General features: G+C 44.2%; 1 protein-coding gene across 5 annotated transcripts in view; it reads right to left on the reverse strand.

Moving 5' to 3' along the window:
• DNTTIP1 (deoxynucleotidyltransferase terminal interacting protein 1) overlaps window positions 1-21,423 on the reverse strand; it is a 46,062-nt gene extending 24,639 nt beyond the window's left edge. Inside the window, exons 1-6 of one of the 5 annotated variants that reach the window (XM_085880432.1) lie at window positions 21,129-21,406; window positions 8,348-8,442; window positions 5,992-6,062; window positions 5,312-5,408; window positions 623-721; window positions 307-369 (exon numbers count right to left, since the gene is read on the reverse strand). In XM_085880432.1, the coding sequence (XP_085736558.1) occupies window positions 307-369; window positions 623-721; window positions 5,312-5,408; window positions 5,992-6,062; window positions 8,348-8,428 (411 nt within the window). In that variant the 5' untranslated portion in view covers window positions 8,429-8,442; window positions 21,129-21,406. Of the gene's footprint in view, window positions 1-306; window positions 370-622; window positions 722-5,311; window positions 5,409-5,991; window positions 6,063-8,347; window positions 8,443-8,809; window positions 8,942-21,128 lie in introns of those variants that run through there. The other 4 variants (XM_085880434.1, XM_085880433.1, XM_085880431.1 and 1 more) reach the window with 4 other exon arrangements.
• Between the last annotated feature and the right edge of the window lie 2,501 nt (window positions 21,424-23,924).

A 23,924-nucleotide genomic window follows, 5' to 3' on the forward strand; every position in this document is an offset into this window, starting at 1 on the left:
GACGACTGGATGGAAAATGCGGCCGGAGTTCCAAAAAGACCGTTTTTTTCGGCATGGGTTGCAGGGTGTTTCAACAAGGAATAAACAAACGGCCTGGACCATGCTTCGCTCGGACTCGGCCGAATAAAGTATTTCAACACTACACCAAGACTGTGCGAGTTACAAAAGCAAACATGAAAGAGCGAAATCATTCGTTTTAAAACAAGCATTCATTATACTTGAAGGAAATAAACTGAGACAACTATTCATAAACAACAAAATCAATGTTTCCTGCAATAATAAATCAAAGGTAAAGTCTGAGGCCACCTTGTGAGAAGCCTTGACTTGTGCAGTGGAACTTTTACTTGGTTCTTGATACATTTCCTTGGCCTGTGTAAAGGAAATTAAGGAAGTGGCAGTGAAATAAAGGAAGGACAAAAAGTGGGTGGAAGAGTCAAGGAAAGAAGGGAGGGGAAGGGGGAGGGGGAGAAAAAGACGGGCAGAATTAGGAAAGAAAGAAGTGGAAAATTACAGAGAGAATGTTCTGCATAATGAAAGAACAAAGGGATGACTAAAGAGGAAGGAATCGGTAGAGAAAAACTAAAGCGAATGAGAAGAGCAAAGAGAGGAACGATCAGCTTACGTGTTCTATGGCGCTGCAACCAATCTCACGCACAAGCCTCTCTGCATCGACCTCATTCCCAACATTATCACGGACATTCTGCGATGCCTTCTGCAGCAACTGTTTTGACACGACAAAAAAAAACCCCATGGTGGGGTAAAGTGTTAGTCAGTTGGGTCCAAAAGTCACTGAAGCTGCATTCACTAAGGTCTCATTGCAACTCTTCTTCTTTGACGGCCACAATTATTGCCACGTTCTTGTGGGGTTGGCTGGGGTAAGGTTGGCCCGAGTCTTTCACAAACCGGCTGGCCAAGCCTGACGTTCAACAAAGGCAAGGCAGGGATTTGGAATTTGGCCAGGGTGATGGTTTATCAACCTAAATTTAAAAAATTCAATGGGGATGGGGGGAGGAGGGGGGCAGGAGGGTGGAAAGTGGAGGAGTGGGGATAATAAACAGCCAGACATGCCATTATTTAAATTACACACACACACACACACACACTTTAATGTCATGACATCATTTTCATACATACCTGCACCAACAAAAGAAAACAATAATGACCATTGGACAGTTGCTGAAGCTGTTGTGCAAACCTTGTTCACAAGCACAGATTAAGAGCAAACATTTGTGCTGAACATGTACCTCTACGGTAAGATGTTTCATCAGGAAAAATGCACAGGACAGATAAGCAGGTCCGCAAGATGGCGCTAAAAATCAAGGAAGAAAATCGTTTCTGACGTCGTTTGTCTCAAGAAAACCGAAATCAAAACCTCAATCAAAGCTCATGGGACAACGTAGCTATCTGAAGGTCTCGATGACAAAGATAAATGCATTCGGTTTCATTCAACCGGCACATACGAAGCAACAAAACAAATATGAGAGAAAAACTTACTCAGTGAGCATCTTCAAACAACGTACACCACATTGTTACGTGTGAAAAAGATCGGTAAAAATTATTCTGTTGAAAAAAAGTTGGCGGATCAGCAAACTCCTGGGATTCAAAGGGTTCCTACTCAGGAAATGGCCAGGAGCTTCAAGTATCTGGAAAATCGTCGAAAGGCAAGCTCACAAAATTAAACTACCATTTGACATTGGTAAGATCCAAATTCAAAACTGAAGATGTCGTCAGCTCATACAGATAGCTTGCCTGCTAGGTGCGATTCAAACCGGACCTTGCGACCACGGAGTGGTCTTCTTCCGGTACTGTGCGGGCATCATAGGCGAGGTGTTAGATGTGCTCCCAAAGCGGAGGGGTGCATCACACGACTGTAATAAGAATATAGTGAGACTTCACACCATTTTTCATTGCTTCCAAAAAGAAGAAGAAAAAGAGGCGACGATGAAAACGACGTTCGGTGTCATTATCTACATGTCACAATCATGTGATGCACTCTCCCCACTGGAAGGTTATTTATAATACATGTCACGATGCCTGCACCGTCCTGGATTCAGACCACACAGTTGTGGAAATGTCAGACCTGAGCCTTGCCTGCTGGGAGGCGATAAGAGCTGCTGGTGCCTTCAGTTCAGAATAACAAAGCAATGACAGAGGAATAATTGGTAGGATGTTTTTATAAGGCTCTGGGTGTGAAGGAAGAGGAGGAAGGAGGAGTACATGAAGAATTCAAAAGGGCATGTGATCAGGGATTTTAACTTGCCAGGGATAGATTGGATCCAGGAACAGGGAAAGGGAAGAGCGGATGAGGATTTCCGAGTTTTATTACAAGATTGCTTTTTAGCCCAGTTTGTAGATAAGCCCACGAGGGGGAGTGCAGTGTTCGACCTCCTTTTTGGTGAAGATCCCAATATGGTGGAGGAGGTGGAGGTAGGGGAGCATTGAGGATCAAGTGGCCATAACATTGTGTGTGCAAGGATTCTGTTGAGGGTTAGAGTTGAGGATAGTTGGGTAAGGCTATTAGATTTCAGGAAGGCAAACTTTGAGGGTATGTGGAGAGAGTTGGGTGATTTTGTAGATTGGGAGACTCTAACAACAGGACAATCAACATCAGAGAAAATGGGAAACATTTAAGGAGCAAATGTGTAGAGCACAGAGTAAGTACAATCCAATGAGGTGTAAAACTAGAAACAGAAAGAGGTCAGGGTGGTTGAGTAGTGAGATAAGGAACGCGATTAAGGAGAAGCAGAAAGTATTTATTAGGTTTAAAATAACAGGACCGGAGTTAGATTTATACGCATCACTATAGGAGTAAACAGAGGCAAGTTAAGAAAATAACTCAGAAAGCCAAAAGAGAGTAGGAGAAGGACATGGCTAAGAATATTAAACATAATAACAAGGCATCCTACTCTATTAAATCGCTTTACAGCATGCAATTTTGTCCACATTTGATGAGGCGGCCATTTTTTTCCTGTGCCATCCCGACATATGGAGTGCAGTACTACCACCCTCCATGATAAGGCAATTCTCTGCATGTATGTATGAATGTACATCTGAAAATCATCGAAAAACAAAACAAAACAGGGAGGGGCCGATGTCCACCAAATTTTCCAGACGTGTTGGTAGTACCCAGGGTCTGGTCATGGGCACAAAGAAGAAAAAAAAAACTCAAAATAATAATTAATGCATGGAATGAGGCACAGAGGCCCTGGGGTCCCGTCCAGCCTGCCAGGCCAAAAGCCGAAAGCTAGCAGAGCGGTTTTGGAAGCTTGAACTTCAGGTTGAGCACAAGGAGTAGAGTTCTACGAGTGGACTGCCATGCTGACAACTCAGGTGGCTTGCAACTTCACTGCTGTTGTTTCCAATACGCGTGTGTAAACTTCACGTGCATGTTATAATAAATGGAGATTTTACAACGCAGACCTATGAACAATGGCACAAGTTCAAACACAATGAATTCCATCCATGGGGACCATACTCTGTGCAGAGCATTGGTGCTGCTTAAGCAGTATCCTTGGCTATTAGACACAATCCTGGACGGGTCGCCACTCCGACACAGGATACCAGCATGCTGGCACTCATTTTGCCGACCTCGGAAGGATGACAGGCAGAGTCAACCCCACCTGGTATTAATTCAACAGCTGAGCGGGATTTGAACTCGGGACCCGAGGATCCCAAGCCCACCACCCTAACCATTAAGTCAACACCAGGCATACAATGAATTGCAATCAGTTTACTTACTTCATCAAGAAATGGCATACACTGAAGGCAAATAGATACAAGAAGCAAGTCATACAGGTACTCAACTGCAACGACGGACTTGATCAATGACATACAACACAGGCCGCACAACTGATATGAAAAGCCGACACAGAATCACACAGACCTAGGGGATCTAACCTAGGGGAAGTAAAGGGACGCATAGCAGGAAAGCAACATTTGCGGGGAATTTTCAAAAGGTGGACAGAGGTTATGTTTGCACCTCTGTCTGGACGTGGGACTGTGTGCAGGATATCTCAAAAAGTTGAGGATGGATGACAAAACTTCGTGGATGAGTTGGTAGGTGACTAGAATAGGCCGATTAGATTTTGGTTTTGGTCCGGATGCAGATCCGGCCTATCAGTGGGATACAATATGTAAACTGTTCAGCCAGGTGGAGGTATGCGTTCTACTGAGTGTCGTTCGACTTCATCGTTGTTCCTTGGTAATTCTACCTCCGTTAGAACCCTCGATCGATTCTGCAACTGAACCGGACGGCATCAGCTCACGTGTCCTGAAAACATGTTCTGCTGCTCTCGCACATCCTTGTTCTCACCTTTTCACCCTGTCATTTGCCCTAGGTGTTCTTCCCTCTGCTTGGAAATCAGCCAACATCTCAGCATTACATTAAAAAAGGTGCAAAAACTGATTCCCACAACTACAGACCTATCCGCTTCATTACAATCATCAACAAGGTCATGGAATCCATTATCACAGTTGATGTGAACTCCTTATTTTTGCCCAACAAACTCATCTCACATCACCAATTTGGACTCGGACCAGGTCACTCCACCTTGGACGTGCTGCTTCTACTCACCCAACAATGGATGGAGGCCCTCAATGTCAGACATGAGTTCAGGGCCATATCTCCAGACATATCTTGTGCTTTTGATCGAGTCTGGCATCCCGCCTTACTCTTCAAACTCTCTACTTATGGAATCCAAGGGCAACTCCACACATGGCTCACTGACTTCCTCTATTCTCATGGCCAACGTGTGGCTCTCAACGGAATGCTTTCATCTCCTCTCCCAGTCAAGGCTGGAGTGTCCTAAGGCAGTGTTCAGGGTCCAGTCCGATTCCTGATCTTCATAAATGATTTCTCTGACTCTGGAAAATCCTCTTTATCTATTTGGTGATGACTCCACCCTCTGCCATGACATCCCTCATCCTTCGGCTACAGAGGCAGGCGACAGCCTCTTCCCACTGTTCAAACCTTGAAAAAGCCTGGTGTTGGTGTTTCCCCTTCTCTCAACCTTGCTGTTGGTGGGGTTTTTTTTCTGTCTGGCTCTGTCTGTCTGTCTCTCTGTTGTTCCATTTGTTCTGTTGTGTGCTGATTCAGTGAGTGCCCAGGCAAAAATGCTGCTCTCACATACTATAGTTGGTAACAGGTGCTACTATAGTAGTCCACAGAGAATTACTCCAGGAAAGGAATGCTATTTTTGCCTGGGGTGTCCTAAGTGTTCCAAGGAGCCTCGACTCTGCATACAAAAACACTCGGGTTGCTTTTCGATCTCATGCAGGTTCTGATAGTCTGAAGGTTGAAGGAGAAACTCACAGGCATGTATTTATCCATCACAGCCTTGATGTCAGCACTGATGTACGGCTGCAAGACCACACGGAGCAAGTCCATTGACACCCCAGGATCTGTGAAACTACGGAAGAGGATCAAAAAAAAAATATATATAAACTTTTTAATGGAGGGTCAGGAGAAAAATAAATAAATAAATAAACTGGAAAAAAAATAGCAAGTCTATGTAAAGCAAATTGGTGACATTATTACCCGGCAATAACAATAAAATACATCTCATTTGTATTGCAACTTAAATTCGCAAAAATCAATGAAGCGCAGTAATGTGATTTCATTCGTAACATCAGGGAATCATTTTATTCTTTTTTAACAGGAGTTTAATTGAATTTACAGGGTTATACAACAACCGATCAGTTTTATGAATGTTCGCCACGCCCAGAGTTTATCACCAAGTTTGCATCGAAGGAAAATTTCCAATTGAGGATGCTTTTCAACACCACTGCCTGGATCTTCATAATTACAAAAGACAATGAAAGAGATTTGATTTGACATGAACGGACGCATTAAAAAAAAAAAACTCGAGAGTATGGATGAGATGTTGTCTTGTGAATAGGGGGATTTTATTTCATCAATCTACATTATTGAACTCACCACAAACCAGAGTCCATCAAAACCTGCGACGGCGTTCATCTATGGCGCACACTCACCTAATACCCATCTGTGACCGTCGACCACGGCGCATCACCTGCCGATGTTTCACCATTATGTTCCATGGACTCTGCAGGACACAAATGGACCAACAGCACGACACATCACAGCAGACATATCTTAGTAACTCAAATTTGTTGCGATGTACATATGTACATTATATACCAGACTCGGTGGTGGAATGGTTGAGTGTCCACTACGACTCTGGGAGGTCAGCTGTTCAAACCCCCGAGCCATAACAGACTTTTCAAAAAATGGTACGTGCTGCTTCCTTGCTTGATGTTCAGCATTTAAAAAGGATAAAGCACGGACAACAAATTCATCCTTCGGAAATGCCCCACTGAGTGCGGTGAGAATGTTGCGACGTCGCTGATACCCAGAGTGCTCCGGGAAGTGACGGCACTCCCCCCCTCCCCCCAAGATCAGTGGCTGTTTGTCTCGTCAATTTGTCTGTATATCCGTGCGTGCTCCACTACGACACTTAAATCCTACATTAAAAAAAACAAACAAAGGGAAAGGGTTCTTCAAAGCCAGACCTCAAAAATAAACTTATCTATGAGGGTGTTAGAAAATGTTCAACAAATGCCAACCTTTATATATCATGGTGTGTGTGTGTACACACATATATATATATATATATATATATATATATATATATATATATATATATATATATATATATATATATATATATATATATATATATATATATATATATATTTCAACATACAAATATGGTGTACATAATTAGTGAGGAAATCTTTTTTTGATGAATCACATTAACTAATCGATTGAAAAGTAGAAAAGGTTGCCATTTCTTCAACTAGTTTGAGTATGTTGTTCCTAGAATATTTCACACTTCACATAAAAGTACAAAGAATACAAGTTTCACTGATGAAATGGTCATAATTAAAGGGAAGGAAAAGTGGACGTATTGGGCTAAGCCCACCATCTTGTTGAAAGTACGGCGATCCGTGGATAGGTCTCCATGAGCCATGTAATTCAAAATAAATAAATAAATAAATAAATAAATAAAAAACAGCAGTCAGCAACATGACAGGGATGAGCACTGAAGGATAATCCGAAAGATTGTCTTATAAAAGGAGTTTTGTTCTTCCCCCATGTTTATTGGCCAAAAACTTTGCCTTTCTGTTAGCCGATCTGTCTCTGTAACTATGGAGCCCAATGGAATCCAGCACAGATGGCAAGTTCAGAAGCTGCAGGCATTATAGACTCGTGTATTAACTTGGCAATGCAAGCATGCCGTTTAATGGTCCAGGCGTAGACGGCCTGCCATACATTTCCATCAGAGCACTTAATTCTTCATTGCTGTGACAACTGGATTTGAACCCCACGTACAGTGTCAATTTATCTATCGTCTCCCGAACATCTTTGTGGGGCTGGAAGGATGGCCTCGAGGTACGCACACTCGTCTTTAAGCCGTTTAGCCTCGGTTTGAATTCTTTAAGCCGTTTAGCCTGGGTTTGAATTCTTTAAGCCGTTTAGCCTGGGTTTGAATTCTTTAAGCCGTTTAGCCTGGGTTTGAATCCCGGCCCAGCTATAAACTCTCATCCTGGTGTTTCACAGGCAGGGTGAGGCATCAATGTGTGTATAGTCTCTCGGATGGACGTTAAACTGGGCATCCCGTCTGTTGGCATTAGTTGGTAGTTGTTAAAGATCACACAATATCCTTTGCGAAGAGTCGACAAGCTATCGCCAGCACCCTGAATAAATTAAAAATTCCTGCCCTAACATACAGAGGGTATTGCATCAGCAGCACAACAGCAACCTCAGGAATTGATGCTACTCCGCAGCCTTGTGCTGTATATGAAAGAAGATGTTTGTCGTTCGTGTGAATGTTCAATGACAGCCCACGGACATCCGTGCCCAATCAACGGGTAAGATCCTATACGAGTCTTAAAAGGTTTCAGAAGAACCCCCCTCTCCCCACCCCACTCCAAAGGTCAGTACTGTATCACCAGCAATGATTGTAACTAGCAGGGTGTATATCATCCAAGGGTAAAGGAAAAACAGAAACAATGTGCACATCAAACTATCTTACTACCATTAATTATAATAATGTTTAAACCAATTTAACGAGTCCGTTAATTTCACACATGCGTCAAATATACACTTCGTTTTACACTTACGTTTAAATATTTCAAACTTTTAAAAGGTCAATCAACCAGTTTAAAACAGAAGAAGCCGAAGGTATATATATATATATATATATATATATATATATATATATATATATATATATATATATATATATATATATATATATATATATATATATATATATATATATATATATATACCTATACAGGGTACCAATTCGGCCATCTGCCTTACCACAGACGGTGTATCATTGACGCTGTCTGCTGGATTTTGCTGCTCAAATGCTAGTTGGGGGGTCTCTTCCACAGGGGGCATGATGTGGGAATACGCTGTTGTTGCATTGGAAGAAAGATACAAGAAGACAGTGATTAACAAAAACAAGATATCTGTGAAATACATCCAGAAATTTAATATAGCTGAAAAATATGTGCAGGAAGTAAATAATAATGTTCAAATAACGTGAGCAAAAACAAATTTCCACCCGAGCTAGTTAACAACGTCATCTGTGGCCAAAACATAAAATCAAACTGAAAGACAGAAACAAGACGAAAACTAGAAAGGCACTCGGTAGAGCGCGTATCTCTGCCACGCAATGCCCGATCCAAGAGAACATATCGGACCCAATACATGTTTGAAATATCATGATATACAGTACTATATCGTTTTTGGCCCTATCTCTCAATGGTGAAGAATCACTTGAAGAATTCTAGTAGTCAGATCAGGATCTAGATCCAGGTCTTCACCAAAATCGAATCAGTTCGTCCTCGTCACACACCGAACCTGTCCACAAAATTTCATCCGGATCTGTGCAGAACTTTTTGAGATATCCTGTACACAAACAAACAAACAAACAAACAAAGACAGACAGAAAGGGGTGAAAACATAACCTCCTTCACCTTCGGTGGCGGAGGTAACAAATACAACAAGGTTTATTCAATCAGCAATGGCAGGTATTTACGATAGCAATCATGAGCATGTATCTACACAATGGATGGAGAGAAGTCACAATGAAAAGGCACAAAAGAACAGTAATTATTTTTAACGCACTTATGCATTCTTATTTATGCTAGACACACGACATGGCCATCAATCATTCCAGGGAAATGTAGAGAGGAAGAAGAGAGTAGACAGAGTGCAGAGCGGAGCATGGATACGGCTCAACTCACCTTACAGAGATGCGTGTCAGCTCTCATACCGTGTGCAAGCTTCCCCTCGGTGGCTCTCGCCATCTGATCAGCAGACAGACGTGAGGGCAGGCTTGGACAGGCTTGGCCAAATGGCTCGTGGAAAGGAGAGCTTGATGGACGAGAGCAAAACGAAAAGTCCCGACACATGAGATGAGTCTAAAGCAGAGTCGAGAGCACCCCTGGTAGATAAGACGAGTCATTGAGAGCAGAGTCGAGATGAGTGGAAACGTCCCAGTAAATAAGACGAGTTGAGGCACCCCTGGCAGATAAGACGTGTCGAGAGCTCTCCTGGCAGATAACATGTGGTGGATCGGAGCACGACGAGACAAAAACCTCCCGGCAGACGGGGCTAGTGGAGTATCGAACGCTCGGCAGATCAAGACGTGCGATGGATCGAGACGCGCGATGCACGAGCGTGCTTGCCAATACACATGTGAAGACTGCTTGAGTCTCCCCATGGATATCCACTCTCCTGCAGAGGTTGAGCTGTTCTGACTTCAAATGGTTTCTACGTCCTCTCGCCATGGAGGTCAATCTGATCTGCTCTTTACAACCAACAAGAGGGGTGGGGTTGTTGTCGTTTCCGGTGAACAAACGATGACGTCAACTTGAACACATGTGCATGATGACATCAGCTGTAACGAACGGCTGCAGCGTTAATTATTCTTTAGCTCTTAATGTGTTGTTTTGCAAGAAGTGAAAAGAATGAAGAGACCACTGCAGGGCTAATAATTGCCTCCATTGTGTCCAAATGGGAGATTTTGCAGGAATTGAAAATAACAAGTTTATTAATTTTCTACGTGTCCAAGCACCTGATGAAGAATCTTTAGCACGAGTCAACAGGTAATTCTGGTCCATTGTTTCGAACTCATAAGTGATTCATGATGTGTGGACTCGTGACAGTGGGGATGGTTTGGAATTGTATGTGGAATGAAAATTAGGGAGGGATGTCACATGGAGGAACAAATGTGTGGATTCAGATGAAGTGAAGTTTCCATGGGAGTTACTGGGTTTGAAAGTGAACATGGTGAGGGACCAGCAATGGATAGGTCGCTGGAGTTAAAGAAGGGTCAAAGGATGGCTTCAAGAGAAATTGAACATTCTAACTCACGACGCATCTCTCTTCCACAATCTCCCTCTATACAAATGGTAGGAAATCTATCTCGCATAAACTAAAGAAATATCTGTCTGGGGAAAATCCTACGCGTCTCTGAATACATATGGGGGGTCTTTTCCATAACCACAATATATATTGTTTTGACCCAGTCTCTCAATGGTGAAGAATCACTTAGAAAAAAAATTTTTATTTCTAGTATCTGGATCCAGATCTTCACCAAAATGTAATTAACTTGTCCTTGTCACACACCCAACTAGTCGAAATTCGTCCATAACATTTTGAGATGTCCTGCTCACAAAGACAGACAGACAGACAGACAGACAGGCAGACAGACAGACAGGGGTGAAAACATATTACCTCCATCCACCTTCAGATAACGACTATTTCTGCTACCACTACCACTACCACTTCCTCAACGGTTCCAATTATTCCCAACTTCCTGTGGGGTTGGCTGGGGAAAAAAATTGCAGACGGGACACGAGCTAGCAGACGGGACACTCAGCTTAAAGTCAATCCGAGGGACGGCACACTTTCTGATCTGTCCTAAGTTTCCTGTCTGGGTTTCATCATTTTCTGGTACATTTTTGTGTGTGTCCTAAATAAACTTGTGCATTTCATTTTCTTCAGAAGTACTTGCAAACCATTGTTAATATTGTTATGGTTGTAGGGGTAGATGTAAGAATTTAATAAGGAAGTTTGGCACTGTGTAGAGTTCCTTGGTCCGTGGACGAGTAGAAGCATCTCGATGAAACCAAGTTAGGGGATCTGTGAGATGAAGTGTGACGTGTCACCACACGAGGGGTGTTGCGGTGTTAATTAGCCTCGGGTGTAAAAAATAAGTTCCCCGGTAGGTGATTGCCCTCTGTGATTTTCCCAATGTTTTGTCTATTTCAAGTCAGGCAGTAAAGCTGGGAAACGCATCCCTGAAACGACAACAAACAGGAGAAGCCCCACCTTCCCGGGTTTGGGGGCGAACAGGCCACGCCCCGGAGGCGGAGGATATAGAGTGCAGAAGGAGAGGGGAGTGATCGAAGATACAGGAGAGGCTGGAGCATCGCACGGGTGGATTGTGGAAGGCTTCCGTCTGGAAAGGGTGGGAGTTCGGCAGAGCACACACACACGAGGTCAGTGTGAGGACCGCACGAGGCAGGTGGAACCTTTGGAAGAGGAAGGCTGGGACATTTGGAGCCTTCAAGTAGGAAAAGCTGCTTGCGGATTGCCTGGTGTACGCCTGCCTGGCTACGAGTGACGGCGCCATTTTGCCTGCGTGTGCACGTGCTGGTGGAGGGCCTCCATTCCGGGTTTGACGGGGATCAGCTCCAGCACAAGCCGAGTTCCAGTGTACTACAAAAGGGGGGTTTTCTTTTCATTTTGTCACCCTTTGTCTGTGTTTGCGTCCATGTGCGAGGCCTCGACCGTCGGAGTTATTTATTTATTAGTGTCATTATTTCCCTTTACATTATTGTCTTTGTACATATTTGTGTATGTGCATTAAATGTGTTTATTTTGAAGAGATTGTATTCGTGTAATTGTCATGGGTTCACGGATAAACCCCCTGTGTATTTGCTCCATTCGCTGTGCACCTTCACCCGACCGCCATGCCCTTCGAGCACGTGTTGAAATCTCCATCGATCAACGTGTCCGCTTCCTCTTAATAAAGGAACCGCATGGCCGTCTAGGGGCTGTCAGTGTTAACCACTTATCTCCGACAAATTTGGGTCGGGGGGTTAACTTGGGCCGGCTACCCCCATAATCATAACATGATTCTAATTTAAAATAATTTTGCATTTTTAGTACTTAATAATCAGATGATCACTGATTCATATCCTACTCATGAATTGCTGAGTTTCTAATAGTTAAATGTTGGATCTTTGTGTCAAAATATTCTCAAGCCTGTTGATTGTGTCATGAAAGACAATTTACACCAATAATGTAAATAATCGCATGTAAAGCCGATGGAGAATTTTGTCCCATACGTAACACATCCTTTGTCGACACTAATTAATTTCGCTTGACTACGAGGTGTATTTTTGCTGTAAGAGAATTTGTGATGAGTTACGCAAGTGTTTCAACTTTCTCCACACTGAAAATTCTAGTCAATGACAAAATACTTTCAGAGAACTGAACTTTAACAGATTTCTTTGAAAAATCGTGTTCCTTGTGGTCCCGTACGTAATGCACCACGTTTTCTTTAATTACATATTCATCCCAAGGACTAATGACATGTAACTTCTTGTCAATCCTTGCAGATGCCCAACATTAGAATAAAATCAATGAAATCAATGACCATCTTAATTGCTTTTCAGAGGGTTCAACTTTCTGACTGTCCCATACGTAACGTGCGCGAAATCCTGGACTTGCCCCAATGCAAACGTGTCCACCATCCTGTACAAGGTAACCGTTCACAATCGATGGTCTAAAATCCATTCTCGGATAATCTAACACCTGATTAACAACCACTCATCATTTCTCCCTAACTTGGGAGGCAAATGGTCTGATCATGATTACTCCCCTGCCATAATCTGGATCATGAGATCCATGGGATGTTGGTGTGGGTCTCATCAAGGGGTGTAGTGTGGTTGATATGTTTTTCACCCAAGCCCATGCCTCATCCCCTGAAAAGAAGGAAAAGAAAATACAAAAACTACAAATAAACAAACAAATAAACAAATAAACCAATGTCACCCGCAGGGTGACCCGTATCTTGCCAAAAGGTGACCACGTGTGACTTCTTTAAGGTCACACTGAGGTGAACAGAGCTGCTATCCACCAGGAGCGACTCCTTGAGGAATATCTGCCTACGAGAGATTCCGATGAGAATCGTTCTACAGAGTAACCATGAAAAATATGCTTTTGCCTCATAACGTCACCAAATGACGTCATAATGTCTCAAGCTTGACATATCTAGAAAGCACTCATCGAGGTGTTCAATTTGAGGTACTACACGATATGATTCCTAAAACTTGAAAATTTGACCTTGGGGTCAAATATGTTTGACCTGAGGCGCTAACCATGAAGGTCAAGGCCAATCGCCACCAAAAATTAATCAGCTGAGCGCCAGACCATGAACTATATTCCCATGAAGTTTGAAGACGATCCGATCAAAATTACTCAAAAAATAAGGGTTTCGTCGACTCCCTGATTTGCGACAAAGTGACCTTGACCTTTGACCTTGACCTTCCAAATTTTATGCGCTGAAAGGGACCTCTATAGGCCTCTGATATGAGAAGTTACAAAAATTTCCAATGATAACTGTACTCTGCAGAGTGCTTTATACGTGATTACAGACCAAAAAAAAAACCAAAAAAAAAAAAAACATGAAGGTCAAGGCCAATCGCCACCAAAAATTAATCAGCTGAGCGCCAGACCATGAACTATATTCCCATGAAGTTTGAAGACGATCCGATCAAAATTACTCAAAAAATAAGGGTTTCGCCGACTCCCCTGATTTGCGCCAAAGTGACCTTGACCTTTGACCTTGACCTTCAAAATTTTGTGCACTGAAAGGGACCTCTATAGGCCTCTGATATGCGAAGTTACAAAAATCTCCGATGATAACTGTGCTCTGCAGAATTTTTTATACGTGATTACAGACAAACAAACAAACAAACAAAAAAACAAACAAGCTGACTAACAAATCTTGCAAAAACTTCGTTTTGGCAAGATAATAAAAATAAAATACGTTTGGCATTTTCTTATTTTGATCTTGCAGACCTGTCAACCCCAAATTATGAAAAAGTGTCAGAATGTAAAATGTGTCCAGCGAAGTCGTGAAGTGACCAATAATTAAGGGCACGAAGCGCCCGAAAAATCAAGGGGGGTCTGGGGGCATGACCCCCCAGAAAAAAGTTTGCTTTCTGGTGTGTCTAAGATGAAATTTCTGCATTCTTGTGTCAAATTCATCCATTTTTTTTCAGAAGATGGATTAAATGAAATGAACGAACACCATGAAAAAACAAGACATATATTTTATTTTCATCAACAGATCAAATGCTATACAGGAATAAGAACACTCATCATCCTTGTGATTAAGATGCATTATTTCAGCATATTGATAGTATTTCCCAGTATTTCGTGGCAATTTCACGTGAAAAATGAACCTCCAGTAACAAGACATTTCATTGGATCAGGATGGTCGTCGATAATTGACCTAAAATACTGCATCTCTCATGTAGGAAGTGCGGAACAACGCGAAACAATCGGATTTAAGTCGGTATTCTAGGACATAAAATCAGTTAAACCAGTAGCAATGCAATAATGTTGGAAAGATTTTCTTGGTGCCAAAATTTTTAGCAGCATAGTCTCACGTAGCGAACGATGCTCTAAGAATGCTCGACGTTCTTCTTCTTCTTCTTGTGAAGACAAAACCTTTATATTAGGACTCGGCTCTTTTATATACAAGATCCGGATCTCCTTAAATACTAAGCACTTGTACACATCCTTGCATTGACGGTGCCTTTTGAGAGCATCTTTCATGAACTTTTAAATATATTCGGACATTTGCTTTAAAGTTTCGAAAAGTTCACGTTACTATTTAAAGATTATTCCACTTAATGTGTTGTAAATTCGTAAATACATTATTTATTTCGTAAATACGTAAATACACTATGACGGGCCTCGCTATTGGCTAAATCAAGGCATGTGACAAAATATCGGAAGTTGTTGTTGTTGTTGTTGTTGTTGTTTTGTGTTGTTTTTTTTTAGCCGACAAAACCTTTAGGACGCTGCTCTTGGACACATTTGTCCTTGTTTTTTTAAGTTTGAAAATTTACAGCAAGACCGTGAGAACGTGACTTTCAACAGAAAGTCGTGAGTCTCACGGCAAAAACATAAGAGTTGACAGGTGTGGATCTTGTGTTGATAAATTGATGGTGTGTTGATGTGGCACAGGCATGATGGACTGAATGGCCTCACCTGTATCTAGTGTGTGTGTGTGTGTGTGTGTGTGTGTGTGTGTGTGTGTGTGTGTGTGTGTGTGTGTGTGTGTGTGTGTGTGTGTGTGTGTGTGTGTGTGTGTGTGTGTGTGTGTGTGTGACCACTTTTCTCAGAGATGGCCAAACGGATCTTCAACAAACCTTCAGGGGTTCATTAGTGAGTGCCAGGGAGATTTTTAGGCAAAAACAAAGTTGGGTTTTTTGGGGATTTTCATTTATACATCACTCTATAGTGCCTAAGCCTTTGTAGCGATGTGAAAGGTAATAGTAAGTGATCTTTACTATTCCTTAGTGGGTGTAGGGAAGTGTTTTAGGGCCCCACAAAAAAACAGAAATAACAAAAATTTGATTTCTTCAAAATGTCAACAGGATTAGAATAGCACTGGGAAACGCCGGGTTCCCCCTGCTAGCACCGGGCAATGCCAGATACCCTTGCTAGCACCGGGCGACGCCAGGTACCCCTGCGAGCACCGGGCGACGCAGAGTACCCCTGCGAGCACCAGGCGATGCCGGGTACCCCTGCTAGCACACTGTAAACCTGGAATGCTTTTGAACAAGCAGGGGTACTTAACGTTATCCACTGTCTCGAGATCGAACACAACTTTAAACTCATAACAATGATGCTCTCGTCGGTACCAAGGTTCTTAGGAACCTTCAATAATTACGAGTAATGTTTAAGAACCTTTAATAATAATAATAATAATAATAATAATAATAATAATAATAATAATAATAATAAAACAAATTCTAACAGATGGCATGGTTGAGCACATTTTTTAAGATTTATGTCAACAACTGCTTCCAGCGTTTAGTCTGTGATATCTATATATTACTAAAACTCTCATATTGTGTATCGTGATATGCTGTGGAAATTCGCAGAACACCATATAGGTTCTAAGTTAGTTATGCCGATAAGTCCGAGTTCAGTTAGATTTCCCCACCGTTGTTTAATGGGATTTATTTGTGTCACAGGGCTGTGATCCTTTGAGATAGTGTTTTTCTTTTCCTATCGTTATTTTGGACCAACCACGTCACTATCACCACAGCAAAATCACCACCACCAACATCGCTCTCGACCACCGCTTCGCGGAGGTCTCCACACGCCAAACCACGGCCCTCTCCGTTAATGTAAACCGTCTCGATGAAACGAAGGAAACCAGGGGAGTTCCGATGGCGCACGGATTTTCCCGCCTGATTCTCCCGGGACCTGTGCCAATTCTGATTCTCTCGGCCACCGCGAGGCGCGCGGGGAGGGGGGTGAGAGGGCACGCCCCTTTTCTGGAAGGTTCCCGCAGGTTCTGCAAGGAGGGCGGGGCGAGAGCGAAGGGGCGTGGCATGAAGGATATAGGGGCATGCAGGACGCCAGGTCTGGCAGCTCGTGGGTATTTTTCAAGCTCGTGGGTTTTTGCTTTCGTGGTGGCAGCTCGTGAGCTCGTGGTTTTTTTCCTTCGTGGTGGCAGCTCGTGAGCTCGTGGTTTTTTTTTCCTTCATGGTGGCAGCTCGTGTGGTTTTCTTCGTGTGTGGTTTTTTTGTGGTGGCTGCTCGACTTCTTCGCAGAACCAGGGACAAGGACGGGAGGCACCGCTTTGCCAGCTCTGGCACGCAAGCCTGCACATCCGTGTGGAGAGCGCCGGAGAGAGCTCGCCGGCTCCGTGAAAGGCCGAGCTCAGCCGCGGCTGTTCGAGCTGCCGTGGGGGAATGGATGCCGCGACTCGCCCACCATCGCACCAGGAGGGTGCAGGTAACCTGCAACGGTCTCGTGGGATTTGTTCGATCTGCCAAGTCCCACGCCATAAAGGCCCACGGACCCCGTCTGACCCCCCTGTCTATGGGGGTGATCTTTTTCTTGGGGTTTTGCTTTCGAATGAATGTTGGTGGCACCGTGTCTTGTGAAGTAAAACTGTTAAGTGGCTGTACATAAATTGCTTATAGTCGGTTGTAGTGCTTTCGCTTTATTTGCTTCCATACCTGCATGATTGACTGTATATGTGTATTGAAATAAATGTGTTTGTGTGAATGTACCCCGTTTGTTGCATCCTCCTTTCACCACATTGAAATGCCATCTTGCATCTCGGAATAAGAGTTGGGGTTGTTAAATACCCGGTAAATAGAATCGGATACGGCGAGGTCGGTCGATAATACCCGCTCAGTTATCACTGCAGAACGGAACGAACCGCTTGGGCGGTTCGTGTCCAAGCCGACCTGCGCCGAGGTACGGTCTCTCGGTAGGCTACCCACGCGGGTACTTAGGTATATCGAGATTCGGTGATTGACCCTATTCTGCGCGGGTAGAAAACTGGCTCGGCCGTAGTGGGGTTGAAGACCCACCCATGACAGGGTTCCGGCGTTGCTCCGGAAAGTCACAACTGAATTGTCCGTCCGGTGGGCGAGCGGCTACTATGAGTGGAAAGTGGCCGTTCGCATGCCGGCGGGCGCGAATTCGTAACAATATGTATGTATGTATGTTCCCGAAATACAGCCAAAACGGTACACGATAGCACAAAAATTTTTGGCCCACCTTACTCACTATTCGCCTGCGGTGTGCAGTATCAAGTTTCGTTAAAATTGGGCAACGAAAAAAAATTTTTTAATTCAATTCCCGATTCAGTCAAGTACTCTTCAGGAGAATTTGATCAATGCAAACAACCTCAGCGGTATAGTTCGCTGGAGCTATCTTTTTTGTTCTTCTTGAAATGATTTTTTTCATCAACCGCTCACAACGGGAACCCAACGGGTTCTCGGGTCATCTCGTGATTTATAAACTTTGGGCAATAATACTACAACATGTAATTAATTCCACTGAAAAAAAAAACCTTTGATAAAAATAATGAAGCTTAACCAACAAACATTACAGCTGAAATCCAATAACTTGTAGGAGAAGACGTGAAGGTGACCAGTGAAGAGGTTGAGAAGAGGAGAAAAGATTAATGCAAGCAAGTCACCAGGTCCAGATGGGTTTCACCCACGATTGTTAAGAGAGATCAGTTCAGGCATAGCTGAACCCTCAGCCCTGATTTTCAACAAATCCATGAAAGAAGTGAAAAAGGGGCAATATCACACGTCTCTTCAAAAAGGGTAGCAGAAGGTCCCCAGAAAACTATAGACCCCTCAGCTTGACTTTGTTTGTTGGGAAACGACTAGAAGTATCGTAAAGGACAAGATGATGGACTATATGATGACCACTAATGTTCTGACAGCCAGCATGGATTTACACCAGGGCAGTCAGGTGTGATGCTACTCCTTTGGGTGGCGGAGGAGTGGACAACACTGTTGGATCAAGGAGTTGAAGTTTGTTCAATATCTTGACTTTAAGAAAGCATTTGATGCCGTTCCCCATGAAAGACTGCTGTGGAAGCTGTACGCATATGGAGTTGGAGGGAATATGCTTGCGTGCATTCGAGCCTCCTTGGCAGAAAGAGAGCCGAGAGCAATCGTAAATGGTGCAATGTCTGACTGGTGCAGGATGGCGAGCGGTATACTGCAAGGCAGTGTACCGGGTCCTGCATTGTTTGCCGTCTTTATTTATGATCTCCCTGACATGGTGGAAGGAACAGTTCAGATATCTGCAGATGACACAAAACTGTACGGCCCACCGGGATCCACAGAAAAAACTGAAGTACTACAAAAGGACTTGGACAGCGTCACGAGATGGTCAGACACGTGTTGATTTCCTTTTAACCAAGGTAAATGCAAGGTGGTACACACAGGTAGAAACGACCTCGGACAGGAATTCAGTATGAATCAATTTACAGTACAGAAAGTCATTTGGGAGATAGACTTGGGAAGTCTAGTGGACAGGGAATTGATATTCCACCAACATGTTGCAGTTGTTAACAAAGGATACCAGCTACTTTGCATCATAAGACATTGAGGCACCTGAACAGGACTTCATTATCACTTTTGTTCTCAACATTGATTAGACTTCTTTGAGAATATATAAATATCCTCCGGCACCTGCGATTTAAGACCGACGTAGATAAAGTACAGAGGAGGGCCACTAAAATGGTTCCTGAAATGAAGAAGATTCCCTACCAAGATAGGCTGAGGATCTTCAATGTACACTTCCTCTACGACAGAAGGAGAAGGGGTGATATTGTTGTAGGCCGGGGTTCGGTGGCGATAAACAACCACTTGGTGGAACAGTGGAGTCGTCTCCCACTGAACACCCGGAATTTAGGTCGTCACTCTCGGATAAGTCCAAAGGTCATGGGTCCCTTCGCGGACCGTGGTTGCCAAAACTTCAACGGTGTGGGGTAGGGTTAATTGCCTAATTTCAATATACCTAAGTACCCACGTCATCCAACTACCAGGGAAAACCACACCCTCGGCCGACTCTGTCCAGACCGAGTCGCAGGTACCAACTCCGATCTGGTGTAACTGAGCGGAGTTACCAGAGCCGCGCCGGTCCCAATGACAACTTACTGGCCCAAACAGCCTTGCTATTTCTCAAGTCCGAACCATGCTGAGTCAATGAAGGAAAACATGAACAACGAACTGGAACATTTAACAGGGGATTTATTTTACAATAATAATCGGGGAGGAAAGCACACAAAGAGCAGAGTTATCCGAATAAGAAATGTAATCTACAAGGAACGAAAATACTTAACAGCTCTACTTAACAGACTGGGCACACACACACACACACACACACACACACACACACACACACACACACACACACACCCAAAAAGAAACTGGACCCCGTGGGTCTATTTCGGTCCTCAGCTGGGCCGAGGTACCTGTTCTGCCTTGTGCGGTCTATTCGAGCTTGTCCGGTGGCAGGACTCGAACCGACTGCCAACAACGCTGCACCAAGCTCAGGGGACCAAGAACGGCCCCACGGACGCCAGCCAGCACGGCCGCAGACGAAGCAAATCGCCACCGGACTGCAGACCCTCCGCAGTCGCCACGATGACACCGGTCTGCCAAAAAACCTGCTCCTCACGACCACTCTGCAGTCGCCACGATCACTCGGCAGAACCCTCGTTGACCAAGCCAATCGCCCCCAATGACTGCTCACCACTCGACTTATCCTTCCCCTCCCCCCCACGGGTCGAGGGAAACGCTCCGAGGTACTCGCCTCGGATTGGACGAGGGGGTTGTCGGGCGACTCGTGGCCGCCGTCGATTGGACAAGCTCACGGTAGGTGGAGGGAACCTCACTCCTGTACGTGACACGATGCACGTGGGTGATGGCGTTGTTGTTGTAGTTGGTGATGTGGAGGATGTAGTTGTTGTAGTTGTAAAAACCAAGCTAAAAAAAATAACTCGTAGCGCACACATGCAATTTCCATTAGACAGAAGGAAGGATTCCAACTATTAACACATACTTATCGAAATAACTGAACTACGGGGACTCTGGCCGCTTGTGTGCACAGGGTTCCCAAATCCGTAACAATATGATTGGTGTACACCAGATTCTTCATGGGCTGATCAGGATCTATCGGTCATTTCTTGGAGCCAGCTAGACATGCTTTAACTCGAGGTCATTCAAATAAGTTATTTAAGGAGAGGAGAAGACTTGAAGTCAGGAACTACTCTATTTATTTATTTATTTATTTTGAGCAGTCGAGTGCTGGATGAGTGGAACAGTTTTCCACAGGAAGCCGTTGTTCAGCGAAGACGACAAACGAATTTAAGTGTAAATTGGCCAAGCACTGGTGGAGTGAGCGCTTCCACCTTCCTTCCATAAGTCTGTCCTTCTCAACCATGTGAACACATTCAAGTTCAATATTACAATGAAGAAAAGATCAGGGTGTTCCAGGATCATCATCTTACCTGAATCCGATGATGATGATGATGGTGGTGGTGGTGATGGTGGTGATGGTGGTGATGTAAGAACGACGTGAGAAACCTCCTCACCGATAGAAATGACAATGATTGGATTTTCATGAAAACTCGGATGGAAACGGCGGAACAGGACGAAAACAAACAATCCCTTCTGGTTTCATGAACGGATTCCCGAACGAGGGTCGCGGTCGGCGTTTGGGTTTCCCGTTTGATCGGCGGAGATCGATGTAAACCGAGCGATGTCATCGTCTCAAGGCTCCGGACAAACTTGTTAACCTGGAACTTGAAAAATAAAACAACCGCACGATATACTGTTACTAACCACACCGCCATGGCTCGTATTTAATACGCAGGTCACGTGTTCGGCTTTTAACAATGGAAGTGACAACATAAATCGTTTCAGTCATCACTGCGTGATTCACGTTTCGTTTACATTGTTAACGTCATTTAACAGCCCGTGCTGTTAGGGTATCCAACCAGCCATCCATCCATCAAACCAATCTTCCATCCAACCAACCAGCCATCCATCCATCAAATCAATCATCCATCCAACCAATCATCCATCAAACCAACCATCCATCCAACCAACCAACCATCCATCCATCCATCCATCAAACCAATCTTCCATCCAAGCAACCAGCCATCAATCCATCCAACCAATCATCCATCCAACCAGCCATCCATCAAACCAACCATCCATCAAACCAACCAGCCATCAATCCATCCAACCAATCATCCATCCAACCAACCATCCATCAAACCAACCATCCATCAAACCAACCAGCCATCCTTCCATCCAACCAATCATCCATCAAACCAACCATCCATCCAAACAGTCATCCATCAAATCAACCATCCATCCAACCAACCATCAATCCATCCAACCAATCATCCATCAAACCAACCTTCCATCCAACCAACCAGCCATCCATCCATCAAATCAATCTTCCATCCAACCAACCAGCCATCCATCCATCCAACCAACCATCCATCCAACCAACCAACCATCCATCCATCCATCCATCAAACCAATCTTCCATCCAACCAACCAGCCATCCATCCATCCAACCAATCATCCATCAAACCAACCTTCCATCCAACCAATCATCCATCAAACCAACCATCCATCCAACCAACCAGCCATCCTTCCATCCAACCAACCATCCATCCAACCAATCATCCATCAAACCAACCATCCATCCAACCAACCAGCCATGCATCCATCAAACCAATCATCCATCAAACCAACCATCCATCCAACCAACCAGCCATCCTTCCATCCAACCAATCATCCATCAAACCAACCATCCATCCAACCAATCATCCATCAAACCAACCATCCATCCAACCAACCAGCCATGCATCCATCAAATCAATCTTGCATCCAACCAATCATCCATCAAACCAACCATCCATCCAACCAACCAGCCATCCTTCCATCCAACCAATCATCCATCAAACCAACCATCCATCCAACCAATCATCCATCAAACCAACCATCCATCCAACCAACCAGCCATGCATCCATCAAACCAACCTTCCATCCAACCAATCATCCATCAAACCAACCATCCATCCAACCAACCAGCCATCCTTCCATCCAACCAATCATCCATCAAACCAACCATCCATCCAACCAATCATCCATCCAACCAACCATCAATCCATCCAACCAATCATCCATCAAACCAACCTTCCATCCAACCAACCAGCCATCTATCCATCAAACCAATCATCCATCAAACCAACCATCCATCCAACCAACCAACCATCCATCCATCCATCAAACCAACCTTCCATCAAACCAACCATCCATCCATCCAAGCATCAAACCAACCAACCTTCTATCCAACCATCCATCCATCCAATCCTCCATCCATCCATCCAGCCCTCCAGCCACCCATCCATCCAGCCCTCCATCCAACCATCCATCCCTTCATCCACCATATCATCCACCCATCCATCCATCCAACTATCCATCCAACCCTCCATCCATCCAACCAATCATCCATTCATCCAACCAATCATCCATCCATCCGTCCAACTATCCATCCAGCCATCCAACCAACCATCAATCCATCCAACCAATCATCTATCCATCCATCCATCCATCCAACCCTCCATCCATCCAGCCAACCCTCCATCCATCCAACCAACCATCAATCCATCCAACCAATCATCTATCCATCCAACCATCCATCCAACCAACCATCAAACCATCCAACCAATCATCCATACATCTAGCCAACCCTCCATCCATCCAACCAATCATTATCCATCCAACCATCCATCCATCCATCCAACCATCTCTCCATCCAACCATCCAATCATCCATCCATCCATCCATTCATCAAACCAACCAACCATCAATCCATCCAACCAATCATCCATCCATCCTTCCATCCATCCAACCATCCATCCATATGCCTGGTGTTGGCTTCATGGTTAGGCTGGTGGGCTTGGGATCCTAGTGTCCCGAGTTCAAATCCTGATAAGATGTTGAATTAACACCAGGTGGGGTTAACTCGGCCTGTCATCCTTCAGGTCGGCAAAATGATTGCCTGCATGCTGGTATACTGTGTCGGAGTGGCGACCCGTCCAGGATTGTGCTCAATAGCCAAGGAGACTGCTCAGGCAGCACCAATGCTGTGCACAGAGTATGGTCCCGATGGATGGATGGATCGATCCATCCATGCATGTGTAGGATTTGAATTGTGCAAATTGTTGTACTCCACATACTGTGTTATACCAATCCAAACTAAAAAAACAGGACCACTGCACCTG

This window comes from Eptatretus burgeri, chromosome 5, assembly GCF_056783735.1.
Source record: "Eptatretus burgeri isolate ZD-2024b chromosome 5, Ebu_testis_v1, whole genome shotgun sequence".
NCBI classification, from domain to species: domain Eukaryota; kingdom Metazoa; phylum Chordata; class Myxini; order Myxiniformes; family Myxinidae; genus Eptatretus; species Eptatretus burgeri.